This window comes from Muscardinus avellanarius (assembly GCF_963383645.1).
Source record: "Muscardinus avellanarius genome assembly, chromosome: 9".
NCBI classification, from domain to species: domain Eukaryota; kingdom Metazoa; phylum Chordata; class Mammalia; order Rodentia; family Gliridae; genus Muscardinus; species Muscardinus avellanarius.
In genome coordinates this window covers 52,550,329-52,564,667 of record NC_137795.1, presented here as the reverse complement: position 1 = coordinate 52,564,667, position 14,339 = coordinate 52,550,329, and the positions used below count along the sequence as shown (strand labels likewise).

Here is a 14,339-nt window from a genome sequence, read left to right as displayed (position 1 = left end):
CTAAAAATAAGAGCCCATCTTATTTCTCCTGTTTAATTGAAGCTTGTACCTTTTAACTATCATCTCCCCATTTCTGTTACCAACAGCCTCTAGTAACCATTATTCTACTTTGTGCTTCAGTAAGTTCACTTATATATATAAATGACACTATATGGTATTTGTGGTTTTGTCTTAGGTCTGTTTCACTTAGCATGATATTCTCCAACTCCACCCATATTGGAACAAAAATTTTCTTCTTTTTAAGTTTATACACTATTCATTGTATAGTTGAACTATAAATATAATGCATATATATATATATATATATATATATAATTTATTTTTTACCCATTCATCCATGACCATGACTGACACTCAGGCTAATCTGTAACCTGGCTACTGTGAATAGTGCTTCAATAAATATGGAAAAGTAGATATTTCTTCAACATAATGACTTCAACTCTTAGATAAACCTCCAAAGTAGGATTGCTAGATCATATAGTAAATTTATCTTTTAGGTTTTTAAGGAAAGTTCATATCATTTTCTATAACAGCTGCACTGATTTACATTATCAACAGTGCGTAGACATCCTGGCCAACAACTTATCTTTTGTCTTTGTGGCGATAACCATTCCAACAGGTGTGAGGTGATATCTCATTGTGCTTTCAATCTGCACCTCCCTAATGATTAGGGATATATCTATTTTCACGTATCTATTGGCCAGTCATATACCTTCCTTTGAGAAATATCTATTTAGCTCCGTTTGCCCATTTTTAAATCAGATGGCAGGTGTACCTCGGAGATATTTAAAGTTCAGTTGAAGAGCACGCCAAGAAAGTGAATATTGGAATAATGTGTGCAGTCAAATTTAAATTATTTGAACCGATCCCTTAATTTCCCAACTATACAGCAAGAGTCAGAGGCATGTTTAATAGTGGAATAAGAGTCAGTGTCTAGACAGACACATGAAAGATGTTTCTCAATCATAATCATCACTTCCTCCCACCAACGACTTCATTTAGCCTTCCCAGTCAGCGATGATTTTTGGAAGGTATTACAGATATATTGTCTGATACCTTTTACAAGAACGTACCCATTCTGCTTCGTTTTATAAAGAAAATTCTAAGGTATAAGATGGACAAATCACAGTTGGCGTTCTCTCTGTACAGCGACACCTGCTGGACCATGGCTCATGATTTTAAGCAGGGGCCTGCTAGTTTATTAGGATCAAAGCTCTTTTCTCCATGTTCAAAACATTTAGTTCATTGTGGTCGGGAGAAGTAATTTTCGCTTAACATCAAAGTTTGTTCCAGAGTTTCACGAATATAACTAAAAGCAATGCTGAAACACATCCCTGATGTCCAGAATCCTAAGCCTCAGTCTGTTAGAATACCTCAGATCTTCCTTCCTCCACGAAATTGCGACATCATCTTTTGTAGTTAAGTTTGGGGAGTAGGCCAGAGGAGAAGTCACTGTATATGAGTCAGTGTGGCGAGGTCCGCACAGTGACAGACTTGGGGACATAAAGGGAACGGATAGGAAATAAGATTCCCATTTAAAAAAAAAAAAAAAAAAAAAAGGAGAAACTTCGGCGTCAAGATTGCTCTTCATTGGTTTCAGACAATTTGCTGCAGGATAAAGGCAAGACTCCCGTCCTTTTAAAAACACAACTCTTTGCCTTAAAAGGATGTAGCAATCCTTCTCTGGCAAAGAGGGAAAAATTAAAAAAAAAAAAAAAAACAACTGCTTTGCACTTTAATAGTTACAGCCAAGGAAAGCCTGCGTGCTTTCCAAGAGCTGCGGGTTAAGAAAAAAAACCTCAGAGCGCGTCCTGCAAGTTGGCTGCGGACAGCACAGGGGAGAGTTGAGCGCGGCGGCCCCTGCCCGGCGAGCGTCTGCGCATCCTTGGGGCGGGCGGCCGGGTCGGCCCCGCCCGGGCGGCTCGCTCCCCCGGCTGCGCGCTCGGGTGGGGTCTGCGGGCGGCGGGGATGCTGCGGGCGCGCGGGGCGGCTGGTGCGAGCCTGCTGGGCGGTGCGCCCGGGCAGCCCCAGCCGCGCGCCGCGTCGCTGTAACCGGACACCGAGCGCTCGCCCCCGCCCCGGCCACTCTCCATTCACGCCTCGGTGCCGGATTGAGCGCCGCGGAGAGGTCTCCGGGTGCCGCATCGCCCAGGATTCCTCTACAAAGAAACTCCGAGGACCTGGGAGCAAGAATTTCACTGTGGAAATTAAGATCTGGGGGAAAAAGGACTTGGAGAAACTGAAGAATCCTACCCGGTAGCAAACTGATGACTTTTCCGTGCTGAGCTCTTCCAACCTCGGTAAGCTGGGCTCGTGCCTTTCAGCAGGACACATTTAGCAAAATATAACTTTTTTTTTTTTTCTTTCCTGGTGCATGCACTAACTTCTCATACATTGGTGTGCTCCAGCCTGAACGTTTTCTTAGGAGCGCACGCGGTTGGTCCGGGAAGCGGTGCCGGTGCTGGGAGCCCCGCGTGAGTTGTTTCTTTAGGCAGTGACACCTGCGGAGAGTTGAAAGTTGAGTTTACAGTGCCTTCTAGGGCAACATTGGTCTGGAAGAAATAAAGAATTCTTATGTATTATTAGTGGGCAATCCGTAGAAGTGAAAAAAAAAAAAACATTACGTCTGAATTGAAAGGAGAAGTTAAGATATTAGGGTCGGGGAAGCTGGAAGCTTAGACGAGAGTCTTGGCTTTCACCTCTCAACACTAGGTGGGACTGACCTCGGATTGTTCTGTAGAGTGGTTTCATTTGATTTATCATTTCGTCTCCGGTAATTTTTTTTTTTTTTTTTGCAATTTGTGATATATGACCCTTTGTAGGAGACATTCCATTAGATACTGTTAGTAGCAATATGTTAAAAAAAAAGTGTCAATATTATCAACCTGCCTACACAGACTAAGGTTGGATACATTAGTAGTTTTTTGTTGTTTTTTTTTCCCTCTTGGCTTTGACTATAAAGTCAACAAAACCAAGGGGCAAATTACTAAGAGAAAGTCACCCATAAAATCACTTTTCTTCTAAGTTAATTTAGGGATGACAGGGTGAAGAGGTTGTGGAAGCAGGAAGAAACTGTTTCTTTTGAAAATTACCAACACAAACATGTCCAGGGTTTCCTCCGTCTGTGTGGTAGGAACAGGAGGCATTTCATTATTCAACTCATAGCATACACGCTACCTATGGAAGCAATTTAGGATTTTTTTTTGTTTGTTTGCGATTGCATGTTTGGTTTAATTGTGATTTTTCTTCTCTATTAAAATCTTTACATTTTTTAACGGCACTCTATGAAATAGAATAGTGGTGGAATTTCACTTTTAAAAGCCATATCATATTGAAGATCAGCACTGTTGTTATCTGTGCAAATGCATTTCTAGATTAAACTGTCAGGTCATTGTGCTGTGTAATTATGGTAGATAAAAATAATGAGGTTTCTTTTTATGGTCTTGAGTTTGTTTTACATGGTCTGGCCACTAGAGCTCCTGTGGTTGTATCCCAACACATTACCTGGCCTTCTTTGGTATTCAGACATTAGTTAATGGCATGTATCAATTTTATCGCTACAGTTCTAAGCAATCATACTTGTCTCTTTGATTTATCCTTTGGAATTTTGACAGCCCACTTTCTGCTTGATTTATTTAAAATATGCATTGGTGGGTACAGGCTCACTGCATTACTCACCACTAAGTCATTGGTTTGAATTTGGCATGAGTCCATGGCTATCTCATCTGCATCATTTAACAGCTGCCTGGTCATCTGAATAAACTGGCAGATAATTGATTCAAGTGATTTTAGTAATCAGGGATGGGACACACATAAATTTATGGGTAAAAACACTATTTCAGAGAGAATTACTCCTAAAGAGCTAATGAGTATGGAAGTGGGTAGATACACATGAATGTACACATGGGATTTATCTGACGCTAAATTTATGAGAGAGAGAATTTTCACCCAGCAATATCCTTATGGTACCACTCTCAAATCATTTTAGTGGGATTTTTTAGGGAGAAAATCAGTAAAATATTGTGTTTCCTCTTGGGAATTAATACATTTTTTTTTCCTTGTTGCTTTGTTCTGCTTTGATGTTAGCATTGCTTTGCTAGAAGATAAAATATTTTCTTGCAAAGATTTCAAGACACAAATCACTGTTTTCACATCTGAGAAGCAAAGTCACAGCACCTCCTACTGTTTGCCATTACTGTAAAAGTTTCAGCTACATCTTTTGTGAACAGGTTGTTCTGTCTGAGCTGCTGTGTTTTGTGTATGCCTGAAATGTGACATGAGATGTAATAAACTTGTTATCTCTCTTTTCAAGGTGTTTTTCCTTTGGATTCTAGCTTGCATTTCTGAAGAAATGGCATTCCAGGCGATCTGTGTGTTGGTTGGAGTATCTATTTGTTCTATCTGTGTAAAAGGATCTTCTCAGCCCCAAGCAAGAGTTTATTTAACATTCGACGGTAAGAGAATTGATACAAATTCTAGCAAAAAATGGTTTTTAAAGTTTTATTTTTCTTTCTTGTCCAGATTAAAAAATTAATAAAGAGAGTAAAGCATTACGTAGGGCTAATTTTTAAAATATTGCTGGAGTGCTGTTTGGATGACATAAATAATTTAAGTTATTGGTTAAAAAACAAAAGCCCTTTGTTGCATTTGTGGTACTGTTTATGAAAATACTTAAAGCACACACTGCCATTTTCCTCCCCTTATTTTTCTTCTTTGTTTCTGTGTGTATCTGGAAAGATCCCAAAGCCTAACATCTTTGATCTTACTATTCACCTGGCTCATCAAGATTGTGTATATCAAGCCAGGCCTGGTGGCACAGGCTGGTAATCTCAGTATTTGGGAAGCTGAGACTAGGAGGATCACAGGTTCAAGGACAGCCTCAGCAACTACTGAGCCTTTTGTCAACCTAGTGAGAACCTGTTTCAAAATAAAAATAAAATAGGGTTGGGGCTGTAGCTTACAGGTAGAATGCTCCTGGACTCAATCTCTAGTACTACACACACACACACACACACACACACACACACACACACACACACAAAGATCACTGATATCTTTATTATGTCTTTCAACTTTATCTGCATGAAACTCAGTGCCATTGCACATACTTTACTTTCATTTGATAAATGGCATAATCTTCCTAAGAAGGTATTTCTGAAATTTCCTGTTATCTGCAATTTCAAATAATGCGATGCTGTGACTCAGACAAGTGACTATCTTAATTTTCTTTCTTTTTTTAAGATTTTCCTTAAGGAAAAACTTTTTCAAGTGCTTTCCTTAAGGTCATTACAAACACTAAAGGAGTCATCTTTAGAACTCTTGAGTGTGTGAGCTTCTGATTGCTTCCTTAGACTACAGGTCAGGGATTCCTCCTTAACTCCTTAAAACCATAGCTATGCATTTAAGTAGTGAAGAATAGAAAGGCACTTTGAAATGTGTTTTTTTTTTTTTTTGCCCCCCTTGGTGCTAGAGATTGAACTCAGTTCAATCAATTGTTCTAAAACTGGGTTATTTCTCCAGCCCCCCCTTTTAAAACAAATTATTAATTAATTAATTGGTACTGGTAGTTGAACCCAGAGGCATTTTCACTCTGTGATACACTTCCAACCTTTTTTATATTTTTATTTTTTGGTAACTTGCTGAAGGTCTTGCTAAGTTGTTGAGGCTGGTATGGAACCCGTTATTCTTCTATCTCAGACTCCCAGCACTAGGACTACAGTTGTGTACCACCAGACCTAGCTGAAATGGCTTTTTCTCACAGTCTGCTCATACTTTTTCTCCAAATTTAAGAACTATGAAATGTCTTATCAAATAAGAATACAAAAATTAAGGAGCAGTACAATCCCCCCTCTATTTTCTATGCTTCTTCTAGTATATAGGAATATGAGGTGGTCTATTAGGTGTCTGAACTGGAGTCTTTCTATTACATCAAAACTAATCCAAGCTTAATTTATGTAAATATTAATAATAGATGAGTCCTAGAGATAATTCAGCAAGTCTCACTTGAAAAGACAATTAGAATTTATATACAATGGGAAAAAAGTAATATCATCCTGAAGAACCAAACTTTAATACTATGTAGAACAGTGACTTCAATACTATACTGTGACTAGAACTTATGATGGACTTTTAAAATACTGCATGTCTGATATTTTAAATTCTTTCAAACTAAAAACCAATTTTTTCAAGATAGATTTACCTTGATTTGTAACTTATGTAAAATAATAGCATGATAAAAATAAGTTGCAGATCTGGACGTTCTATGGCTCCTAATATTTTGTTCTTTCCAAGAGTATTACTAGTACAATTGTAGAAATAAAATATCACTTAACTTAAATACTATTTTTTAAAAAGGTTATTAAGATGTATAAATATCACCAGGCTTGGTGGCACACACTTGTAATCCCAGCATTTGGGAGGCTGAGACAGGAGGATCGAGGTTCAAGAACAGCCTCAGCTACTAAGTGAGGCCCTTTCTAACTCAGTAAGACCCTGTTTAAAAAAAAAAATAGGGCTGGAGTTGTAGATTGGAAGTAGAATGCCCCTGAGATCCATTCCCAGTGCCGCAAAAAAAAGTACAAATTACAACCATTAATTCAAGATAGTTCCTAAGATATTTCACAGTGTACCTGCTTAAAGTCTTCATTAATCAAATAATGACTTATAAAATAAGAATAAAAAAATTAAGGAGCAGTACAATCCCCCCTCTATTTTCTAGGCCTCTTCTAGTATATAGGAATATGAGATGGTCTAATATATGAGGTAGTATACTGAATAGGTTAGAGTAGGTTACTATCTCATCAGAAAAGATTTATTTTTGACATCAAAATATAGAATTATGTACAGGGTTGACAGTCAGAGATATTAGTCCAAACTTATTTAAATATAAGTGGATATGCATTTTAAAAATGCATTTGACATTTTAAATTTCTATCACTGTCTCTCAAGTAAAGTCAGGAATTCGAAGCTATTTTGAGAAAATCCAGGTAATTTCAAGTTGTTTCAGGCCAAGGTCAGCTGCATCCTTTAGGATGTATATCTGTGCATCGGTATGTTCTCTTTTAATTACCTTGCCTGCTGGCACTTTTGTCTTCAACTATTCTACCTCACTGTAACATGGTTCTCTCTGTTTCTGGGATTAACTTTAGAAGAATCTGTTCAGTCTTGCTTTACTTGCAGTCCAAGTAAGCATTTCTGTCAGTGCAAAGGTGTGTGAAACAAGAAGTTTCTCCTCCCACCCACATTCCATCCCTTCCTGCTGGTGGATTGATGGAGTGGTAACATTTGGGAGACAATGATTTGCAGATTTGCCTTCCATATTGATCTAGTGCAAGGTCAAGCTGATGGTCATCAGCCTTTTGAGAGGATGTACTTCAGATGATATAAATTAGTCACCTCTGTGTTAGAAAATCTTTCATGTTAATAAAATTGTGACTTCTAATAAATATTTTATTAACTTTCATAATTCTCATTTTATGGCAAATAGGTTTTCTTTTTTTAATTTTTTTTTGGTACACTGTATTCATACATCATAATGGGATAAAAAAAACTTGTGTAGACATACATGTACACATCGCCCAGGTAGCCCCTACCCAATTGCCACCCCATTCCCTCCCCATCCCCCCTTCCCATGCTTGGCTTAGTGGTTGACATCTAATATTATAGCAATTTATCCCAAATTAACAATGATAATCTCACATAACAGATTCATTTGTCTGATATCAAGCTTTTGATTACTTAGAGATAACATTTCAATATTTTTTTGCTTCCTTTCTTACCAGATGATATTTTATTCGTTTTTTTTAAGGTGAAACTATCAACATTTATTTATTTGTTTTTCAGAAAAAAAAATCTATCCTAACATTTTATATGAACTCTAAATACCCAAAACAATCTCGAAAAAGAACAAAGCTAAAAGATGTACATTTTCTGATTTCAAGCCATATAAAGCTACAATAATTGAAACAGTGTAGTACTGCTATAAAGGCAGATATATAAACCAGTGGAGTAAAATAAAAAGTCTAGAAATAAATTCTTCCATATATGGTCAAATTATTTTTGACAAGGTTTCCAAGAACATTTGGTGAAGGAAATAATCTTTTCACTAAATATTGTTGAAAAATAATAATTACATGAAAAAGAACAAAATTGGACCCTTACCTAATACCATATACAAATATTAACACAAAATAGATAAAAGACTTAAATGTAAATCTTAAGACTATAAACTTTAGAAGAAAACCTGGGCCATAAAACTTTACAACATTGAAATTGGCAGTGATTTCTTGGATATGATTTCAAAGGCACAGGCAACAAAAGATAAACAAACTTCCTAAAAAATAAAAAAATATTGTACATCCAAAGACAATGTAAACAGAGTTAAAAGTTACTGATAGAATGGGATAAAATATTTCCAAATGCTGTATCTGAAGGTATATTAATATTCCAAATAGAAATCCTAAAAATTAGCTACAATAAAAGCAAAAGATATAATTTAGAAATAGGTAAAAGACTAAAATAAATAATGACTCCAGAGATAACCAATCTTAGTTGTCTGCTGGATGGAAAATCTTGTTTCTCTGGTTCTGGTGTGTATTACCTATTTCTTCTTTGTAGTTAATCTCCTTGAATATTTTCTCTAGTGCTGGTTTTGAAGACATAAATTCCTTCAGTTTCTGTTTTTCATGGGAGCTTCTTATTTCCCCATCTAATTTGATAGATAGTTTTGCTGGGTAGGAAATTTTTGGCTGGAAGTTGTTTTCTTTCAGAGTTTGGAATATGTTACTCCAAGCCCTTCTGGCTCTCATGACTTGGTTTGGGAAATCTGGAGTGACTAATTAGTTTGCCTCTGAATGTCACTTGGCCTTTTGTTTTTGTTGCCTTTAAGATTCTCTGCTTGGCTTCCACATTGGTCATTTTGACAATTATGTGACATGGGTAACCTCTTCTCTGATCCTGTCTAAAGGGGGTTCTATAAGTTTCCTGGACCTGTGTATCGACCTTTTGCTGTATGTTTGGAAATTTCTCTATTATTTCTTTGAAGAGATTATTGATCCCTTTGTTTTCACCTTCTTTTCCCTCCTCTATTTTGATTATTCTTAGGTTAACTGTCTTAAAATGGGCCCGTATTTCTTCAATGTCAGATTCCTGCTGTCTGATTTTTTTTCTAAGTTAAAATTATGTGTTCATTTTTGGACTGATCATCTAGGAGCGAGATTCTATTCTCCATGTGGTCTAATCGATTGTTTATACTTTGAATTGAGGCCTTTGCCTCAATAATCACATCCTTTTTTTCTTTTAGACTTTTTCTAAATTCTTTTCGAAAGTCCTGTATTATTTCTACAGTTATATTCCTGATTTGATCTCTGGAGATCTCTGAATGTCTGTGTTATCAGGTTCTGATAATATGGGGTTGTGGGCATTCATTGCTCTATTGTTGTTCCTCTCTCCCATGATTTCAGAATTTTGTGCCTTCCCTGGGTCACTATGACTTCACTTAGGGTGCTCTGTATCTCAAGTCTGTGGTAATCTCAGCCACCACTATGCCTTTACTGGGTTGTATTGCAAAGTCTCAGACCCAGGGAGTTAATCAAGGCTGTGCGAGACCGTGGGGATGCCGGGCTGGGCGTTTTCCCATGGGGAGCTGCGACTAGGGTGTGGTATCTCCTCCACTGCTACTCCTTCACTGGGTTGGATTGCAAAATCTCAGATCCAAAGAGATTATCAAAGCTGCACAATTCCCTGGGAGTGCAGTACAGGGATTTTTCCTTTAGGGGCCGCAATTTCACTCATGATTATTGTGCGCACTGATCAGGAGCTGTGGCGGGGGCCGGTGAACAACTCGTTGCTGCTGTTGGCAATATGGCACCACTGCCACGCCCTCGGCCATGAGGCTGGCATATTTCTTTTCTGGTTTTGAGCTCAGTTCTGATTCCCTGGAAGGTGTGATGAGCTTGGCCACTGGGAGTTTTAGGCGTTCTTTGCGCTGAAACAACTGCTGAATTACAACCAAATGATCCGCAGCTGCCCACTTCAGCTCCTTATTTACTTTTCTTCTCTGGAGCCTGGTGCTGTGAGGGAAGATGGCGCCAACGTGGCTCCACTATTGCATTGCGGACTTGATTTCTTTTCTGGCCTCTGGTTGTTCTTCTAGTCTTTTTTCTCTCTGTCCTTTGTGTTTACTTTTTAAATTTCTCTGTTGCTAGTGTTTTCTGGCTATGAAAAGCGCTGATTTTGTAGCAATAGAGATCGAGTTTTAGCAGGACTCGTAAATGCTGCTTTCTCGGTCGCCATCTTCCCGGAAGTCTGCAAATAAGTTTTCAAATGAAGAGAAACTTCATAGCAATAATTTATAAAGTTGAATTTCTATTGAGGAAATATCCAATAAATTGAAGAAATATCCAATAGATTGACAGATGCACACTTCTCAGCATTATTGACATTGCATTTTTCCCCTGGGAAGGGGAAGGAAACTTTGGAATTTAGAAGGATTATAAGAAAATGGAAGGTTACCTATGTTCAATAGGGAAACTTTGTTTTACTTGTTAATGTACTAGGTAAAACATCGTAGAAAAGGTCAGCCTTTATCTAGTGGAGGTCTTAGCATACATTATTTTATAAAATCAGAATAAATACTCTATACCTTGAAAAAATATATCAGTTGCATGTAATATGTAATAAAGGTCTTTAAACTTCAGATAAATAAAAATATTATCTATATTTGATATATGTTTTTATGTTAAATATTGCTTCTATTTGGAAATTGAGTAAATTCTTATAAGAATAATATTTTTTCAGCTGATGATTGACATGGTGAATCTAAGATGCTCAATTTTTTTTTCATTTTTTGTGATACTAGGGACAGAACCCAGGGGCTTACCTCCGGGATATACTCCCAGACCTATTTTATACTTTATTAAGAAACAGGGTCTCACTAAGTTGCTGAGAGCTTCACTAAGTAGCTGAGGCTGACTTCAAACATGTGTGATCCTCCTGTCTCAGCCTCCCAAGTGCTGGGATTACAATTGTGCGCCACAATGCCCAGCAGATGATCAGTTTTTTGAAATAATTTTTCATGATGTTTCTTTTTTATCTTTACTATGTCTATAAGATCCGTAGTAATGTTCTTTATTTTCTTCTGATATTGATAACTCATGTCTTTACTTTTTATTTCTTGGTTATTCTGGCTAGAGGCTTATCAATTTGTCAATCTCTTTAATCAGCTTTTGGTTTTGTTTTACCCTCTTATTTTCTGTTTGATATTTCATTTACTGGTTTAGTCTCTAAAAGCCATTATTATCTAATTCCTTCTTGTTTCGTATTTAATTTGCTCTTCTTTTAAGAATTTTTTTTTAACTGGTACATTGTAATTTTACATCATAGTGAGGTTCAGAGTGATGTGTACATGCACACAGCATTCATTGTGTGCTTGCAAGTTCCTCTGAACCACCAAAGATAATCTTACATATGAACAAAAACTTATTTGAATAGTTAACATCATCAGATCTTTCTTTTTTCTGCCTTCCCGACCCTCTTCTCTCTGTCTCTCCTCCACAATTCCACCAGTGTCTCCCTTGTTTTTCTGAGGCCTTCTTTATCTCTAGCTTCCACATGAGTGAAAACATATGACCCTTTACTCTCTGTGATTGCCTAATCTCACTAAGCATAATATTCTTGAGTTCCATTTGTTTTCTGAAAAAATGACATAATTATGTATATATACCAATATATATACCATATATATATACCATTGTATATATACCATTGTTTTGTAATCTCTTTGCCTGCTGATGGACAACAAGGCTGGTTCCATAGTTTGGCTATTGTGAATTGATCTGCTACAAACATGAAAATGCATGTGTCCCCATAGTAATCTGATTTCAATGCTTTTGGGAAGATCCCCAAAAGTTGTATGGCTGGGTTGTGAGGTGGCTTCATTCCCAGTCTTTTAAGGAACTTCCATACTGATTTCCATAGTGGCTGTAATAATTTGCAATCCCACCAACAGTGTAGAATAGTTCCTATTTCTCTACATATTCACCATCCTTTATTGTTGATTCTGGATGATTGTCATTGTAACTGGAGTCAGATGGAATCTCAGTGTAGTTTTGATTTGCATGTTCCCAATTGCTAATGATATTGAACATTTTTTCATGTGTTTATTGGTCATTTGTAATTCTTTTTTGAGAATTCTATTTAGAACCATTGCTCATTTTTTTAAATTGAGTTTTTAGTTTTGAGTTTTTTAAGTTCTTTATATATTTTAGATATTAATCCTCTATCAAAAGGCTAGCTGGTGAAGATTTTATCCAATTCTACAAGCTTACTCTTCAGGTTCTTGATAGTTTCCTTTGCTATACAGAAGCTTTTTAATCTGATACAATACTGTTTATTTATTGTAGGAACTTCTAAGAGTGGAAGCTTAAGCCACTGATTTAATCCCTTTCTTCTAATCCTTTGTGCTATAGATTTTCCTCAAAATACTTCTTTAGCTGTCCACAACAAATTTTGATAAAATGTATTTTGATTTTCAGTCAGTTCAAATTTTTTCTGATTGCCACTTTATTTTTTTCTTTTACCCATTGGTTATTTAGAAATGTTAGTTATTTATAATTGTGTATTTTTACATATCTGTTATTGATTTCTGATTTAATTTTTGTCAAAGAATATATATTTTGTGGTTGAAATTATTTAAGATTAATTTCATGACACAGAATATAATCTTACTGAAGAGAATGCATATTCTGCTTCTATTACATATAGTGTTCTATGAGTGTAAATTAGATCTTATCAGTATTGTGTGTCTTTACTTATTTCCTATCTACTTAGTTTTTCAATTACTGAAAAAAGAGGTTGAAGTCTCTAACTACAATTATAGATTTTTTTTTTTAATGTGGTACTGGGGTTTCTGGAAGCCCTTCTACCTCCGGGCTACACTCCTAGACCTATTTTATATTTATTTTGTTTGGAAACAGAGTTTCTCTGAAGCCAGCACCTGCGCGATCCTCCTGTCTCTGCCTCCCAAGCGCAGGGATTACAAGCGTGCGCCACCATGCCCAGCACATTTATAGATTTTTATTCTTTAATTTCTATCAATTTTAGATTCATGTTTTTTAATTTCTCATATTATATATTGATATACTTTGAAATGTTATACCTCCTGATAAATTGATGACTTTCTCATTATAAAATATTCCTTATTATTTACAGTAATAATCCTGATTCTGAAATGTATTTTATATGTGACAGTTCTACTTTTACTATAAAATAAAAAGTACCAGCAAACATGTAGTTATAATTAAGTGTGGGGATTTTTTTGTCATGTATTTTAAGGTTTCTAAGAAATTTAATGAAATTTAATTTAATTAGGAAAGATATTTAGATGGGGTGGATTTTTAAAATATATCAGTGGATGAATAATAGAATACAAGTATGGCATAGTGAGAATGACATTAACCTGGAAATAATGATACTAGGGTTTCAGTCTTTGTTTCTTCATTAATTTACTGTGAATTTCAGTTTCCCTGATCACTTAAAATAACTTGGACCAAATGCTCTCCAAGACCCTTTCTTGCCCTCAAATTATATAAATAACTTGCTTTATAAAAGTCTCCTCTCCTGGGGAAATATTCTGAAATAATGTCCTTCAATTTTTTCAATAATATCTTGTGTGAAGATATGGGGGGGAGGGGAGAAAAAATACTTTTAAAAATTCATGGATTTGGGTGTCATACAAACTTTTGAAACAATAATTGGTTTTCTGAGTATGTTACACTGGGGATGTTACTTATTATCTATAATCTAGAGTTTTATCATCTACAAAATAGGAATAGCACATAAAATATAGAATTGTTTTAAAAATTAAGTGAATTAAGTTTACAAAGTATGGTCCATAAGGTGTTTCTGATTATAATATTTAAAGACTTGCATTAGAATTAGTATTTGTAAATGGATCTAGATTAGAAATATGATCTTAATTATCTCCTAAACTATGATGATCTCTTGCTCACTTAGCATAGAGACCGACATTTTTTGTTCAATAAATGTTGAATTATCATAAATTTTTATTATTTTACTGTCTCACCCCAGTCAGTAGAACCTCTATTCACTACAACCATACCTCAGTGAATTTTGAATACCTTAAAACACTGACAGAATTGCATATGATGGTGTCACCCCAACTAACACTAGCCCCTTCCTATACTCTCAGCTACTTGGGGGGCTGAGGCAGGAGGATCAAAAGTTCCAGGAACTTAGTGAGACCTTGTCTCTAAATAAATAAGTAAATAAGTAAATAAGTAGGTAGAATGGAGATATAACTCAGTAGTAGAGGAGCCTTG

The 14,339-nt window shown here is 36.1% G+C and overlaps 1 protein-coding gene and 1 pseudogene across 2 annotated transcripts in view; one reads left to right on the top strand and one right to left on the bottom strand.

The window, feature by feature from the left end:
• Nucleotides 1-1,167, bottom strand: part of LOC308266789 (histone-binding protein RBBP4-like) — a 91,398-nt pseudogene extending 90,231 nt beyond the window's left edge. The window contains exon 1 of the transcript in view: nucleotides 1,074-1,167. The product of the transcript in view is annotated as a histone-binding protein RBBP4-like (transcript). The remainder of the gene's footprint in view (nucleotides 1-1,073) is intronic.
• A 3,157-nt stretch (nucleotides 1,168-4,324) lies between these two features.
• SEMA3C (semaphorin 3C) overlaps nucleotides 4,325-14,339 on the top strand; it is a gene marked incomplete at its 3' end in the record, with an annotated part of 165,430 nt that continues 155,415 nt past the window's right edge. Inside the window, exon 1 of the mRNA XM_080701056.1 lies at nucleotides 4,325-4,454. Coding sequence (XP_080557182.1) covers nucleotides 4,352-4,454 — 103 coding nt within the window. The 5' untranslated portion in view covers nucleotides 4,325-4,351. The remainder of the gene's footprint in view (nucleotides 4,455-14,339) is intronic.